This window comes from Harpia harpyja, chromosome 7 (genome assembly GCF_026419915.1).
Source record: "Harpia harpyja isolate bHarHar1 chromosome 7, bHarHar1 primary haplotype, whole genome shotgun sequence".
Taxonomy (NCBI): Eukaryota; Metazoa; Chordata; class Aves; order Accipitriformes; family Accipitridae; genus Harpia; species Harpia harpyja.
The window spans coordinates 13,021,378-13,038,182 of NC_068946.1; the positions used below are offsets into that span (position 1 = coordinate 13,021,378).

General features: G+C 53.7%; 1 protein-coding gene across 1 annotated transcript; it reads left to right on the top strand.

Moving 5' to 3' along the window:
- The first annotated feature begins 8,776 nt into the window (after window positions 1-8,776).
- LOC128143766 (uncharacterized) lies at window positions 8,777-14,600 on the top strand. Its single transcript, XM_052791405.1, has 9 exons — window positions 8,777-8,845; window positions 9,205-9,290; window positions 9,718-9,815; window positions 9,935-10,040; window positions 11,097-11,220; window positions 11,666-11,803; window positions 13,371-13,525; window positions 13,788-13,913; window positions 14,477-14,600. The coding sequence occupies exons 1-9, from the start codon at window positions 8,777-8,779 to the stop codon at window positions 14,598-14,600; spliced, it is 1,026 nt and encodes a 341-aa protein (XP_052647365.1).
- The last annotated feature ends 2,205 nt before the right edge of the window (window positions 14,601-16,805 follow it).

Consider the following 16,805-nt stretch of genomic DNA (forward strand, 5'->3'; position numbering starts at 1 on the left):
AGAGCAGTTCTCAGCTGGAGGTGCCAGCCTGTGCCTGGTGGTGGGTCTGTCTGCAAGGGTTGTACAAACCCCATGTGGGATCCCAGAATGGCTCACAGGGGCAGGAGGGAATAAAGTCCCCCACGGCCCGTGGCGTGAACACGTGCACCCCTACTCCTGCGCCCCAGCACACCGTCCACGCCACACGTGCGCACGCGCCTCCCAGCACGCATGTGCTCACACACACGTAGAGAGAGCTCACACTTCTGGGTGAGTGGTGGGGCCGGGGCTGTCCTGGGCTGTTCCTTGCACCAGCCTGAGGTGGTCACACCATGGTGGGAGGGGTGGCTGGGATCCCCATGGGCAACGGGAGGGCAGGGCAAGGCCCCCAGACCCCTTGGGGAGACCCCTCCTCCGGGGTCTGTCCCAGCACGATGCCGTCCGTTGTCCCCAGCCCAGTGAAATCCCGTGCCGCCTGGATAACGCAGAGACCTTCATTTTTAAGATGCAAGGCTCATTTTTAGGGCTGAAAGAATAATTTTTAAAGGCCCAAAGCCTCCATTTGAGGGTCCAAATAATCATTTTTAAGGTACAAAACCTCGTGTTTAGTGTTCAAACCTCATTTATAAGTTCCAAAGCCCTCTTTCAAGGTTCAAAGTCTCATTTTAAGGGCCCAAAGAGTCCTTTTTAAGGCCCAATGTCTGATTTGGAAGGTCCAAATATGTCTTTGAAGGCATCTTCAAAGCCTCTGGTTTAGAGTCAAAAGCCTTATTTCTAGGGTCCAAACCCCTCTTTTACAACCCACAGCCTTTTTTAGGGCCCACAGTTTCATTTTTAGGGTCTAAACCCTCACTTTTAGGGCCATAAGCCTCTTTCTTCCTTTCCAAAGCCTCTATTGGCTTCCAAAGCCTCATTTTTACAGTCCAAACCCTACGTTTTAGGGCCCAAAGCCACATTTTTAGTTTCTAAAGCCTCATTTTCAGGGTCCAGAGTGTCATTTTTAGGATCCAGCCCATCATTGTTAGGGTCCCAAGCCTCATGTTGGGTATCCAAATACTCATTTTAGGGTCCAAACGCGAACCCGACTTTTTAGGGTAGAAAGCCTCACTTTAAATTCCAAAAGCCTCATTCTTAGGGCCCAAAGCCTCATTTTTCTTAAGGTCCACAACCTCATTCTTAGGGCCCAAAGACCTCATTTTTAGGGTCCAAACCCCTCTTGTAGGCTATAAAGCCTCATTTTTAGGGCCCAGAGCCTCATTTTATGGGTGAAAATTGTCGGTTTGAGGGTTGTTAGGGTTCACGTCCCTCTTTTACAGCCCATGGCCACCTTTAGGGCCCACAGTTTCATTTTCATGGTCTAAACCCTCACTTTTAGGGCCACAAGCCTTTTTTCGGGGTCCCAAGCTACAAATGTAGGCTCTGAAGCCTCGTTTTGGAGTGCAAAGCCTCAATTTTAGGGCCCAAAGCCACCTTTTTACTTTCAAAGTCTTATTTCCGTGTTCCAAAGCCTCATGTTAGGCCCAAAGCCTCATTTGACGTTCCAAAGCCTCAGTCTTAAAGCTCAAAGCCATATTTTCAGGGTACAAAGCCTCTGTTTCAGGGACCAAAGCTGCATTTTTAGTTTTGAAAGCCTCAGTTTTAGGGCTCAAAGCCTTTTTTAAGGGACTAAAGCCTCATTCTTCCTTTCCAAAGTCTTAGTTTGGGCTTCCAAAGCCTCATTTTAGGCTCCAAAGCTTCATTTTTACGGTCTAAACTCTCCGTTTTAGGGCCCAAAGTCACATTTTTAGTTTCTGAAGCCTCATTTTCAGGGTCCAAAGTGTCATTTTTGGAGGGTCCAAGCCACATCTTGCGGGTCCAAACCCTCAGTCTTAGGGCTCAAGGCTTCATTTTTACGTCCCAAAGCCTCCTTTGTAGTGTCCAAAGCTTAGATTCTAGCATCAAAGGCCTCAGTTTTAGGGTCCAGTCCCTGAGTTTTTTGACACACAGCTGCATTTTGTGGGTCCAAATGCTGATTTTTAGGGTCCAAATCCCTCTTTTAGGGTAGAAAGGCTCACTGTTAGGGTCTAAAGATTCATTTAAGTTTCCAAATCCTCATTTTTAGAACACTAAGCATCATTTTAGTGTCCAAATCCTCGATTTTAAGATCCGGCCCCTCATTTCTGGGGCCCAAAGCCTCATTTTAGGCTGCCAAGCCTCATTTTCACGGTTCAAAGCCTTCTTTTTAGGGTCCAAACACCATATTTAGGGCTCAAAGCCTCATCTTTGGGGCTCAAAGAATCATTTTAGGCCCCAAAGCCTCATTTGTAGGGTCCCAAGCCTCATTTTAGGGTACCAAGCTTCACTTTTAGGGTCCAAAGCCTCATTCTTAGGGTCCAGCCCCCTCGTTTTAGGGTCCCAATCCTAATTTTGAGCATCCACATACTCATTGTTAAGGCACAAACCCTCAGGTTAGGGCTCAAAGCCTCGTTGTGAGGGTCCAAACCCCTCTTTTCCCTCTGCTTTAGGGCACAAAGCCTCTTTTTAGCATCCAAAGCGTAAAGCCTCATTTAGGGTACAAATCCACAGTTACAGGTTCCAAAGCCTCATTTTAAAGCCCTAACGCTTCGTTCTTAGGGTCCAAAGACACATTTACAGGGTCTGAAGTCTCATTTCCAGGTCCAAAGCCTCATTTATATGGTCTGAAGCATCAATTTAGGGACCAAAATCTCACTTTAGGGTCCAAAGCCTAATTTATATTTTCCAAACCTAAATTTTAAGTGTCCAAATAAGCATTTTAAGGATCCAAAGCCTCGTTTTGAGGAACAGTGCCTCATTTTCTGTTTCCAAAGCCTCATTTGTTTCCAAAGCCTCATCTTTAGGGCCCAAAGCCTCAATTTTAGGAATTAAAGTCTCATTTTTAGCATTCAAAGCCTCATTTGTGGCGTCCAAAGCAGCATTTCAGGGTCCAAAGGTTCGTTTTCGTTTTCAAACCCCTGGTTTTAAGGGCCCAGGGTTTCATTTTTAGGGTTTAGAGATCCATTTTTTGGTCCCAAACCCCCTTTCATAGAGCCCCCTAAACCCTTTGTTTAGGGGCCAAAGCTTCATTTTTGGGTTGCACAGCTATTTTTTAAGGTCTGAGCCTTTGTTTTCACAGTCCAAAGCAGCATTATTAGTTTCCAAAGCCTCATTTCAGGGCCCAAAGCCTCATTTGAGGATCCAAAGCCTCAATTTTAGGGTCCAAGGCATCACTTAAGGGCCCGAAGCCTCCCCGTTATTCTCCAAAGCCTCATTTTAGAGCCCCACACCCAGGGGGTAGGTAGACTGTTGCTGGAGGTGCCATTTAGCAAGGGAGAGAGTGGGGCGACGGTTTGAGTCTGATTGTCCGTTATTTGGCCGTTGCCATCCTGCTTAGTCTGGAAGTGCCAGGGGGTGACAAACCCCAGGGAGCGGAGCCACTGGGCAGGGACTCCAGCTCCCAGCACGCCACGGATCCAAAGCCTCATTTTTAGGGCCCAAGGCCTCATTTTAAGGTCCAAAGCCTTATTTTTAGGGTCTAAACCCTCATTTATAGAGTCAAAAGCTGCATTTATTGGGTCTGAAGCTGCATTTTGAGGGTCCAAACCATCCTTTATCAGGTCAAAACCCCTCTTTTGAGGGCCCAAAGCCTTTTTTGTTTACTGTCCAAAGCTCCCTTTATAGGGTCCAGAGCCTCATTTTTACTCTCCAAAGCCATTTCATGTTTCAGAGCCTCATTTTTAGGGCCCAAAGCCGCATCCGTAGTTTCTGAGGCCTGATTTTAGGCTCCAAACCCTCACTTTAGGGTGCAAAGCTGCATTTTTAGGGCCTAACCCCCCAGGTTTAGGGCTCAAGGCTCCGCCCCCGGCCAGGTGTGGCCCCCAGAGCCCCCAGGCCTGGCAGCAGGTGGGGGCATGTGGGAGCCCCCCGGCCCTCCCCGGCCCCGCGCTGAGCCCCACTGGGGCGAGGAGAGACCCGCAGGCCTGGCCTGGGTCCCTGTGGGGCCGGGCCAGGCCTGGGGCCCTCAGTTCTCACGGACACTCCTTCAGATCCCTGAGGAAAAGACCCCCGCCCTGCCCAGGCTCCGGCATTGACAGCAGCACGGCGCCAGGAAGCGAAAACGGCCCTGGAAAAGGCTCGGCAAGGGACTGTATTTCCGTATGTCCCAGCTCTGCTCGGCCTATGGGCTGGAAGAGCGAAAGCCTGCAGGAGAAGCTCCATCTGCAGCCAGAACTCTGCAGAGGAATACGGTGAGGTTAATGGCAGGGCCAGGAGCGGAGGGCGGGAATCCCTCTGCTCAGGGAGCCTCTTCTGCCTCTATGAAAACCAGGCCTCTGCTCCCCGCTCCTTGGAGGCCTCTCTTCCACTCGGGTTGCTGAGAGGTGACCTGCGCTGTGGAGGCTTCCAGATGAGCAGGCTGGGAAATGTATATCCTGAGGGAGCTGCCCATGTGTGGCACGCAGCTGACTCTGGCTCGGAGCCCTCCTTGCGGTCTGGGGGCTTTTCCTTGCGTAACGTGGGGCGTGAGGTGGGCGAAGGACTTTCTTCTCCTCTTGGCAGCAGCAGGAGGAGTTGTTACTCCTGGCAGGGTTAGGCCATTACCCCTCTTTTTAGGGCCCAACCCCCTCTATTAAGGCCCAGCCCCCTCTTGTTAGGGCCCAAAGCCTCGTTTTTATGCCTGAAAGCCTATTCTTTATGCAAGGCTGGGACTTCCCTTGAAATCGATTCCCTTCAAACGGTGGCTTTCCATTGTGACGTTGAGGAGATTGAAGTCGCCCTCTTCAGAGACCTTTGTCTCAGAAGTGCCTCCGTTTTGCACAATTTCTTTCCCCTGCTTACAAACGTTTCTTGTGGCACTTGGCTGAGTCGAGATACCACAGAAAGATCAATCCAGCCAAAGCAAATTCGTCCTGGCGTTTCTGCAGCTCTGGCCGTGGCTTACTTCTCTTGGTGAAGCCCAAATTGGCATTGTTTTCTGAAAGACTTGCAAAGCCTAACAACAGCCAGGATGGTTTCTCCAGCACGTAAAATCTTGGACAAACAACACGAAACTTGCTTAGAGTTAAGAGAAGAATAAGCAGCCTTTGATCTGAGGAAGGCTGCTAACTAAGAATGATTTAACGCCGTCATGCAGAGCAGTTTACGTACTATGGAAGACTACCATAACTTCTTTCTCTTCAGAATTCTTATTTTTCTCCTACTGAAGTAGATTAATTTTATTACTGTGCTCAGCAGAAGGGAAAATGAACCTGAAAACAGTGTATGATTGCAGATCCTCCACCTCTTGTTCTGAAATCTCTCTGTAAAAAGTAAACATTTAACCCAAGTTCTAAGTGGCGTTTAAAAAGTTGGCCAAGGGTCACTGACTCTGGCTTTGTGCGTACTGTCTTAAAATGTCATACTGATGACGTCTACTGTTTTAAATGCTTGTTTGTACCTGCCTGTCTTTGCTCTTCTATGTCAACTATCTGAGTGCTGCAGGAGTGGTGTTAGGAAGGATGGAGGACATGGAGAAGATGCTTAGATGCTAAATGATGGATGTGGAAGACCTTGGGGTGTTGACGGATGCAGAGGAAGGACCTCATTCATTTTACTGTTATGTATAAGTAGTATATTTCACACAAGAGAGTGATTTAGTTGTTAATTTTAATGTAGCTGAACTAACTGCTTCTGAAGGGTAGCGCAGTCTAAAATAACATTTGCTTTTGCTCTTGTTAACGTTATAACTTGCATCTTACTGGTATGGTCGTGCTACAGAGGGTGGAGGAAATACCTTCTTCAGAAGACATGAGGTAAGAGTGAGACGCTGAAATACACGTCTTCTGCTACACTTTCTGAATTGCCTTATGCTTTTTGAATGGACGCTGTTTACAAACAGCTGTCTCAGGACCTGGGTTTTCACTTCAAACCGTATGAAGAGCTTGCCAGGTGCCTTCCTTTGCACTGGCACAACTGAGCTGATTGTCTATAAATCACGTTTCTCATCCTGCTCAAGGAAGTGTTTGCTTGGAAAGCTTGGTTTGCTGACAGGCTATAAAAAGGCACTATAGAGCTTCTGGTGTTTGTCAGTGTGGCTTAAGGTTTGCTTGCTGCCTGCCTGTTCTTTTCTTGCCATCTCAGCTCAAAGAGTCTCCTGCTTGATGTAGTTTACTTCTCTGTTTCAGGCATGTATGTAATTGTTTTCACAAACTGACTTCAGCTCCATTCAAAGATTGCCTTGATCGAGAGCTACCTGCAGAATTTCCTTTTCAGGGACTGGAAGCCTTTTAAATGCTAGACTGAATCAATCGGTGGCTACTTTCTGTATATTTGTCCCTGGGAGAGGCCCCAGCACTGCCATACCTCCCACGTGTCACACACACGGGTGCCAAGCAGGTGCCGTGCTGCCAGTGCGAGTGCTCGGGCACGCAGAGGGGGCTGCGGCTCCTGTGCGGTTGCGGTCCCACCTTTGGAAAGAAGCCCACCTGAGCCACCCCCATGCCCCAGCTGCCCAGGAGGGCTCCCAGCCACAGAGACCTGTGGGTGCAGGCCCAGGCGCCAGTTCTCTGGGGCCCCAGGTTGGGTATTGCACAGCTCCAGAACCATTTCAGGATGCTCTGGATGGGTTTGTCTGTCATTGTGGGATGGAACTGGGGGGAGGGGAGGGGACTGTTTCCCCAGACAAGAGGGAACATCTCTTGCCTCCCCCCTCAGCTCTGCCACCTCCCTGCTGGCGTCACGAGTCCTCCAATGACGTGACCTGATGTCATAGGGGGATACAGTGTGTCACAGGCAGGTCTCCCTGGTGCCATGGCAGTGCCGGGAGTTTCTAGCGAGGCCCGGGCACTGCTGAGCACTGCTCGGGTGCTGCCCACAGCTGCCCTCGTGAGCTGCTCCGCGAGGCTGCGTGGGGGGACCCTTCGTGAGGGGCAGAGGAGCGGGGTCTTGTTGGAGAGGAGTTTGGGGCAAGGGGCAGGGAGGTGCATCCCTTCTCCTCAGCAAGCGCGATGGAGGGCTGCTGCACTGTGGCCATCAGCTCAGACCTGAGCTTCTTGTTCCCCACGCTCCTGCAGCTCTCCACCAAGGGTGAGGGTTTTGGGAGCTCCTTCCCAAGGGGTCATATCGGGGCTGTCCGCTCTCAAGAGCTGCAGCTGCTGGGCTGTGGGGGTGGTGGGACAGGGGTGGGGGCTGCTGCAAGAGCCCATCCTGAGGGTCTCACTGAGCTTGGGGGACAGTGTGGCCGCCAGGACTCACGGGTCCTGGTGCTGGCTGGGGCTGCCCTGAGTCCCAAGGCTCTTGGGCAGGGCTCGTTCCCCTCACAGGGGGGCCATCCAGGGCCAGCTTTTCCTGGGAACTGTTGCCTGTGTGGGATCTGGCTCTGGGGAAAAGGGGTCCTGCATTCCGGGGACTGGGGTGCCCTGCAGTCCCCCAGGGCTCTCTGGAGCCGGCTGGAAATCAGCCCTTCACCTCGTACCAGTCTCCTTCAGCAGTCTGAGATGGGGGCACAGACCAGAACCCCAGGCACAGTGGTGATTTTCTGGGCTGTTTGTGGACGCTGCTGTCTGTCACCCTGGGCAAGGAGCTTGCCGAGGGGCTGTGGAGCCTGACATCTCTTTCGCTTGCTTTCCAGAGATCGTGGCTATCTGGGGTGCTGTGTCCAATTACATCCTGGGACAGCTGAAGCTGGACAAGGTGGGCTGGCATCCTGGTCTCCCTCGCCCTGCAGGCGTTCAGTCTTCCTGAGAGCCTGGGCCCAAGAAGTGATCCCTCCCTGAGCACCACGGCAGCACACTGAGGGCACCGCATGTGCCCACAGCAGCTTCTTGGCCAACCAGGAGAGAAGCAACGTCCAGATCCAGTCCAAGAAAGCGCTCGCACACCCTCGGTCTTCACCCTTCCCTGTGGTCAGAGTGGGGAGACCAAGCAGAGGGACGCAGGATTACCCTGGGTCCATGCCAAGGATAATCCCTGGGAATCAGTCCAAGGGATGATCCCTGTGTTGACAACCCCAGGATCTTCTCTAGCCAAGGGATGTTAGCAAATACGTTGAGGACGGCGAAGAAAAACCAGAGAACGTCTCTTTTCCAAAGCTTCCCAAAGTGCCCCACCTTCCCCCCTTGCCCCTGGGGGTGGGGAGGGCACGGAGCAGTGTCCCCACTCTGTGACAGCCATCACTTTCCCATCTCTGCAGTACTCCCTCGCCAGCCTTTGTGTCATTTTCCTCTGCAGGGTGTCGTGGTGGCGGGACTCGGGACATTCGCTATCGTCCAAAAGCGTCTCTTCGGCACACAGGAGGTGTTTGTGGTGCGCAGACCCATATTCCAGCTGGCTATCGACAAGTTCTGGCTGGAGGGTCTCGAGTGCCCCACAGAAATTATCCCTGGTGAGGAGAAGGCAGCGGCCACCCCCTACTTCCCTGCTCTGCGTCCGGGCGGGGTGTGTGCTCCCTGCTCCTTGGAAAGGGCTGGGAGAAGCAGAGAATTCCCTCCAGAGGTCGGGAGGCTCCCCCAAAACAAACCGCTCCCCAGTGGCTGTTTCTACAAACAGGCTGTTTCTTTTCTGTGGCCTTTTGCTATACAAATCTTGCACGGAAATTTGGCCTGCAGTGGCAGTGACGCTGTTCCTCCTCCTTGCAGACGACGTCAAGGCGGAGCCGCTCAACTTCCAGCAGCTCTCGCGAGCCAGCGGCTTCCCACGGTGCCTGGTGGAGAACTGCGTGCAGGAGACCATTCTCCTGTACTCCTTCCAGCTGAGGAGTGGGAAGCGCTTCGCCTTCGCCTTCCAGGACATCGGCATCCTGGCCTGCAAAGGCAACTTCCTCTGCATGCAGTTTTATTACCACTGCATCACAGGCCTGGAGAGCACTGCCAGCCCAATTGCGCTGCTTCAGAGCGTAAGTCACTCAGGTTTTGAGGGCCGCTCCGGCTTCTTTGGGAGTCCAGCTGAAGGGTGAACAGCTGGGTCGCCGTTGGCCAGCCCGGACGTGGCAGGCCACTGACTCCTCCGTTAGCAAAGAGCATTTCTTCTGAGTCCTGGGCCCTGCAAAAAGCCTGGCAGTGTTATTGCATCGTCTCAGTGCTTGCTGTGCAGCTTCTCCAGAGCAGAGCAAGGGCTGATGCTCACAGAGGAGGATTTTTCAAGAGGGGTTTGGAGAGGTGGCTTTCTTTTGGAGCGGGAGACAGGTCTGCTTCCTTTGGGAGCCATGAGAAAAGTGCCCTGGAAACCTTTTAACAGATCTGCGTCACTTTGCAGAGGCTGTGGAAGCCAGATCCGACTGTCTCCGGTGGAGCGACCGCCGCTCAGGGGGTGCAGGCAATTCCTGCCAACACATTCCCGAGGTGAGTGCGGTTCCTCTGCGGCCCTCGGCTGACCAAGCAGGTGGCTTCCCAGCTCCGGCTCAAACGTGCACTGCCAGGGCTTGATGCTCAGCATCACATCAGGGGTTGATCCTGAAGTGAAAGGTCCCTGGTTAATTAATGCTGCGTTTCAGCTACGTGTGTCTCTGCCTGGAGTGAGCGGGCATTGTGATTGTGTTTCTCATGTCCGGCCTGCCGTATTTCACGTCAGAGAGAGCATACTGCACGCGGAAAGGAATTTTGGCTCCATTTTATGGTTTTGGGGGCGGATTGCCAAAAACCCCCATGCACGGACACCAAGGAAAAGGGGTGCAAGGCCCTGGACGAGAGGGTGGAGGATCAGTGCCAGGAAGCTACAGGGGGCAGGGGGTCGCCCTTCTTCAAGCCCCCATTGCCATTTGCGTTCCAGGCTCCAGCTGACCGTGAGCAGCAAAGCGAAGGCCAAGGCTTCCTCCCCCAGCTCCACCCAGCAACAGAAGGCTGTGGAGAAGCGCAGGATCAGCAGAGGTACGAGAACGGGTCCCTGCTGTCTGGGGGGCCCTGCCCCACGCTGGGGGACTGTGGCCTGGTTAAAACGCGCTCCCCTCAGGGCTGCTCTGAAGAGCTTCCTCCTTTCCCAGTTACAGAGGGGCATCCTGGCAAGCTGCTGAAGCGGCGGGAGGGGCTTCCCCTGCCTGTGCTGCCCAGCTGGGGATCAAGACAGCAAGACGTGGAGAAGCAGCCCTCTGTCATGTGAGACCCCTGGGGGAGGGGATGAAGGGGACCCTTGCACCCATGCGGAGGGGACGCCCCCTTTGGAGATGCCGGCCGTAGGGACTGTGAAGGGTTCCTGACACGCGTCCTCGTGATGGCCATTCTCTCACTGGGTGGCGAGCATGCGGCAGGTCTCCTGGGGACCGGCTGCGTTTTCCACCAGGGTCCTGGTCTTTTGGGAGCTGAATGCAGATCTTTGTTGCAGAAGCTCCTCTCCCCTAAGGAGTCCCCCAACAGTCCGTCCTTGTGGAAGCATGTCTCCTTCCCTCGCCCTAACACGTCCCACGGTGTCTTCTCAGGATTGTTGTGAGCTTGTTTGCCCCATGCCACGACCCTTAGTGGGGAAGGCAGCGGACGTTGAGTGCACCCCACATTGCTTTCCTCGCCCTTACGGCAGACCTGAGGTGCTGTCCTCTCCGCTGTGTCTCCATCTCATCCATCTGATGTGGCTCAGCAAAGGCTCCACCTTGCCGTGGGAGATGGCCCCGCCTCCCCCAGTTCTTCCACCAGCCTGGGGCACTTTGATACCAGATGAGAGAGTTTCTTTCAGGCTCTTCTTTTCTATGAAATCCCATCTTTGTGGTGGGAACAAACGAGAGCATAGGGATGGGGAAATGGCAGGATTCCTCCCTTTCTGGATCGCTTTCTCCTACTTCACACTGTGTCCCCAGCAATAATCTGTTTTCCATCCATAAACATGCTGTGTTTGGGACCAAGGAGGAGAAGGTGATGTATCAAGTCCCATCGGGGTGTGACGGTGTCTCTGGGAACTCGTCATCGCACAGACACTGCTCCTCTCCTCCTTCTGCCAAGAGGGGCTGGACATGGGCACCCCGAGCGTTACCGAGGGCCTGTCGTGCCACAGCCAAGTGCGCTGGCGTGGGGCAGTCGTGGTTGGCATGAGCACTGCCAGTCCAACACACCCGTTCTCTGCAGCACCGCTGTCTGCCGCAGGGGTGGGCGCAGCTGGTAGGCGCCGGGTTTAGACCAAACTGCCCCGCGTTCATGCCGACTCCTCCTGGTGTCTTTTTGCAGCGTGTACCCCCTGCGTCCAGGCAGCTCCCGCAGGAAGAAGGAAGCAGGCAGGCAGGAGCCAGCGCCTCCAGCCAGGCCCACCTCAGCACTCCCATCCTCTGAAGCCTGCAAGAGAGCGCTGCAGGTACGTGCTCTGCCTGGCTGTGATCACTGTGCTGTCTGAGACTCTGCAAAAGCCTCTTTGTGCAGAGAGCAATCCTGAATAGATCCCCTGGCGTGCGTTCATTGTAACCTGTCTGTTACCTCCTTCAGCTCTTCTTTGTGAGAGGGAAGGTGCTGCGCACCCTTCCCGTCTATCATTGCCCCTGGGTTGTCGTGAAACACTTTATTCTGGCCAGGGGCTATGGACAATGTGCAAGTCCTTTCCAGGTCATTGACATTTGGCTGCTCAACGGTGTTTGCCACGAGTTGAGGACCTGGGATGACTCCAGGGCCCCTGGTCTGTGAGGAGCAGAGGCTGCTGACCGACCAGCTGAGGCGATGGGCAGGAGCAGGGGTCAGACCGGAAGGAAGCCCCGCCCAGGAGCTGAGGCTCATCCTGCCTGCTGTCACGTTTCTGTGCTCCGCAGGGCGTCTGGGAGCTGTCTGAGCAGTGGGACGAGGTGGAGCACCTGCGGTCCGGGTACAGGGATCGGGTACAGAAAGCTCAGGCAGAATGGGCCACGTGGGAAGCCTGGTCGGCAGGGGAGCACCGGCAGCCGCCCAAGGTACGAGCAGCGGTTGATGCCACCGGGAGCCGCAGCCACCCACTCCATTGGGCGCTGCGGACAGCGGGTCTCCAGGGGGTGGGAGCAGGACTGACACCAGCTGAGGGCAGGCGTTTGCCTGCTCCTCTCCGTGGGGGAGAGCTTGGCAGCAGGACCCAAGGGGCAGAAGCAGCCGTCAGCTGGGACGAGGGCAGGGGTCGAGCGCCCCTGCCTTGTGCTGCCTCCTACAGGTCCCACTCTGCCCCGTTAGGCAGCAGGCTCGAGGCCTCTTTGGTCCTATTGACAACAGTGCCTGTTAGTTTGGCTTTACTCTGCTAAGAAAGCCGTAAAGCAATTAAATGGTTAACCTCGGGGAACACACAACTGTAGAACTGCTAACTAGCACTCGTGATCTTACGAATCACACCCAACTAGTACTGAATGACAATTTTGCATCCCTTCCCCACTCCTTATTCCTGGGTGCAATTCTCTCCACCTCCTCCAGCAAGCCCTTCCGGCGCAGACTTGATGGAGGGTCCGGTGGGTTGTCCAAGGGGGTCGCCACAGGCTTGGGTCCACAGGACAGCCTCTCTACCATCTACAGGCACCCGCACTTCTACCGTTGGGAGAAAAACCCCTATTGGAAGACCCCCAAGACATTTTCTTTTCTTTTTGTATCTTCCTCACCATTTTCTGTTTCTGCTCAACCTTTTCCCCACCTTTGCTCCTCCCTTTCTACACCCAAAAGAGCAACCTAAGCCTAATTGCTCTTTCCTCGTCAGTCCCAATCCTCTTCCAGTAGAATTAGCGTGCAGATGCTGGGGAACCACTGTTCTCATCGCCTGCCAAAGGGCATTTTGTGGTTTCCTTGCATAATCCTTGTCCTCTGAGAAACATCTGAGCCTGGGGGGAGACTCTTCCCATACTCAGAGGGATCTGCTTCTGGCCAACATTAGAGAAAGAAAAGTATGCCACAGGCAGCAGAGGACGTCTGTTAAGAGCTTATTTGAAAGCAGTCATCGCTACCCTGGCGATGTCTTTGGCCTGCCTCTGGAGTGTTTTTTGCTGGTGGCTGGAACAGGCCAAGAACAAGCAGCAAAGGGGCTCCTTGTCAGGAGAGGGCAGGGTGCTGGTGAGTGCCCCGTGCTGGGCCGTCGGGTGCTGGAGAGGCAGCCGGGGGCCGTGAGCACTGGTGCTCGGGAGAGGGAGGGAGGTGAGAAGGCTCCTTGGACCATGTCGTCTGCCCTGGCGAACCCGGTGGAGATCATGTGGTCTGCCCTGATGAACCCAGTGGATATCACAGAGTCTGCTCTGGCGAAGCTGGTGGAGAGCTCCTTGTCAGTTCCCGCCCTGCCAGTGGCCCTTCCCTCCTCCTCACTTATGATGCCATCAGTGGTGTCAGAGGGAAACTGGAGGGTCAGCCGGGAGCTGTAGCCAACCCCTGGTCCTCCCCTGACATTTCCCTGTGGGCACGTGGTGGTGAGTCTCCCAGCCCCCACGTCCTGCTGCAGGCTCCTCCCAGGAGGTCCCCGGGGAACAGCACCTCTGCTTCCCACCTGGTTTGCTGAGAGTGTCTTCTCCTCGGCAGGAGCTCAGCACTAGCGGCCTGTGGGCTCCCCACCCTCCAGCCCAGTCCGGGGGCAAGGAGGACAAGGAGGACAAGAAGAGGTGGAGGAAGGCTGAAAACGCTCTCCCAGAAGAGGAGATGGCATCAGCAGCCCAGCTGAAAAGGCTCCAGCCTGGGTACGTGTGCGCCGTCGCATAGCCGTGACCCCGCAGAGATGTCCAGCACCCCGGTCCCTGCATCCTGGGGTGGTGTAGGACAGCCTCTGATGTCTCCGAACACGGGCATGGCCCGGGTCACCCCCACAGCCAAGGCCCAAAACTCACCGCAGGGTCAAAGGGTGGGTGGACATGGGAGCGGGTGGTCACAGGGGCTGGAGGCGGGGAGAGGCAGAAGGGTCTCCAGCAGAGGCTGAGGGATGACATTTCCCCGTTGTTGCAGCAACCTTTCCCCACGAGCCACCCAGGTCCTGAAAAGGCTGGAGCCGCATCAAGCACGGCGGGACATATTCAAGCATGTTGTTGAGACCAACAGGCAGAAGCTGGAGCAGCAGAGGCAGCTCCCCTGGTAACTACCTCCAAAAAGGGACGGTGCTTCTCCCAGCTGCAGGGCCCATCCCTCCACTGAGGGCAGCCCTGGGGGAAAGAGGGCATTTCTCTGACACCCCTTGTGAGACAGAAGCAGGTTTTGGAGAGTGGCTTTGGGCTGGAGCTCCCTGACATCCGAGGGGTCTGGCTGGGCACCCAGATTGGCTTTCCGTGTGGGACATAAAAGTCCTGGCTGAAGACAGAGGGATCCCGCTGATGGCTGGCTCTCCCCTTCCCAAACCGGAGAGTCTGTCCTTCCCTTGCAAAGTCCTGGCCCCAAGACGCCTTGCCCTGAGCGGGAATACCTGTTGGGGACACCCAAGGTCTGGCTCCACCTGACTCAGCCCCAGGCTGACCAGCTGCACCTGGGACTTTCTCCTGGGCTTGGGCACGAGGGGCCTCTCCCACTTCACAGACACCTTGAGGCTTCATCCCAAGCAGATCCCACCACAGGTGGCCTGAGCTAAGCCTGCAGGATTTCTCTGTCTTCTCCCTGCCCATCCCATCCTATCCCATCCCATCCTTTTCTTTCTACCTCCCTAGCGCTCGATGCTCGTCCGGCAACAGAGGGGAAGGTGCCAGGAGCAGCAGCTGCAGCAGCGGGGCTGCGAGCAAAGGGGCTGGGAGGCTTCCCAGCTGCCAAAGTCCACCTAAAAAAGCAAAATAAAGAGCAGTTCTCAGCTGGAGGTGCCAGCCTGTGCCTGGTGGTGGGTCTGTCTGCAAGGGTTGTACAAACCCCATGTGGGATCCCAGAATGGCTCACAGGGGCAGGAGGGAATAAAGTCCCCCACGGCCCGTGGCGTGAACACGTGCACCCCTACTCCTGCGCCCCAGCACACCGTCCACGCCACACGTGCGCACGCGCCTCCCAGCACGCATGTGCTCACACACACGTAGAGAGAGCTCACACTTCTGGGTGAGTGGTGGGGCCGGGGCTGTCCTGGGCTGTTCCTTGCACCAGCCTGAGGTGGTCACACCATGGTGGGAGGGGTGGCTGGGATCCCCATGGGCAACGGGAGGGCAGGGCAAGGCCCCCAGACCCCTTGGGGAGACCCCTCCTCCGGGGTCTGTCCCAGCACGATGCCGTCCGTTGTCCCCAGCCCAGTGAAATCCCGTGCCGCCTGGATAACGCAGAGACCTTCATTTTTAAGATGCAAGGCTCATTTTTAGGGCTGAAAGAATAATTTTTAAAGGCCCAAAGCCTCCATTTGAGGGTCCAAATAATCATTTTTAAGGTACAAAACCTCGTGTTTAGTGTTCAAACCTCATTTATAAGTTCCAAAGCCCTCTTTCAAGGTTCAAAGTCTCATTTTAAGGGCCCAAAGAGTCCTTTTTAAGGCCCAATGTCTGATTTGGAAGGTCCAAATATGTCTTTGAAGGCATCTTCAAAGCCTCTGGTTTAGAGTCAAAAGCCTTATTTCTAGGGTCCAAACCCCTCTTTTACAACCCACAGCCTTTTTTAGGGCCCACAGTTTCATTTTTAGGGTCTAAACCCTCACTTTTAGGGCCATAAGCCTCTTTCTTCCTTTCCAAAGCCTCTATTGGCTTCCAAAGCCTCATTTTTACAGTCCAAACCCTACGTTTTAGGGCCCAAAGCCACATTTTTAGTTTCTAAAGCCTCATTTTCAGGGTCCAGAGTGTCATTTTTAGGATCCAGCCCATCATTGTTAGGGTCCCAAGCCTCATGTTGGGTATCCAAATACTCATTTTAGGGTCCAAACGCGAACCCGACTTTTTAGGGTAGAAAGCCTCACTTTAAATTCCAAAAGCCTCATTCTTAGGGCCCAAAGCCTCATTTTTCTTAAGGTCCACAACCTCATTCTTAGGGCCCAAAGACCTCATTTTTAGGGTCCAAACCCCTCTTGTAGGCTATAAAGCCTCATTTTTAGGGCCCAGAGCCTCATTTTATGGGTGAAAATTGTCGGTTTGAGGGTTGTTAGGGTTCACGTCCCTCTTTTACAGCCCATGGCCACCTTTAGGGCCCACAGTTTCATTTTCATGGTCTAAACCCTCACTTTTAGGGCCACAAGCCTTTTTTCGGGGTCCCAAGCTACAAATGTAGGCTCTGAAGCCTCGTTTTGGAGTGCAAAGCCTCAATTTTAGGGCCCAAAGCCACCTTTTTACTTTCAAAGTCTTATTTCCGTGTTCCAAAGCCTCATGTTAGGCCCAAAGCCTCATTTGACGTTCCAAAGCCTCAGTCTTAAAGCTCAAAGCCATATTTTCAGGGTACAAAGCCTCTGTTTCAGGGACCAAAGCTGCATTTTTAGTTTTGAAAGCCTCAGTTTTAGGGCTCAAAGCCTTTTTTAAGGGACTAAAGCCTCATTCTTCCTTTCCAAAGTCTTAGTTTGGGCTTCCAAAGCCTCATTTTAGGCTCCAAAGCTTCATTTTTACGGTCTAAACTCTCCGTTTTAGGGCCCAAAGTCACATTTTTAGTTTCTGAAGCCTCATTTTCAGGGTCCAAAGTGTCATTTTTGGAGGGTCCAAGCCACATCTTGCGGGTCCAAACCCTCAGTCTTAGGGCTCAAGGCTTCATTTTTACGTCCCAAAGCCTCCTTTGTAGTGTCCAAAGCTTAGATTCTAGCATCAAAGGCCTCAGTTTTAGGGTCCAGTCCCTGAGTTTTTTGACACACAGCTGCATTTTGTGGGTCCAAATGCTGATTTTTAGGGTCCAAATCCCTCTTTTAGGGTAGAAAGGCTCACTGTTAGGGTCTAAAGATTCATTTAAGTTTCCAAATCCTCATTTTTAGAACACTAAGCATCATTTTAGTGTCCAAATCCTCGATTTTAAGATCCGGCCCCTCATTTCTGGGGCCCAAAGCCTCATTTTAGGCTGCCAAGCCTCATTTTCACGGTTCAAAGCCTTCTTTTTAGG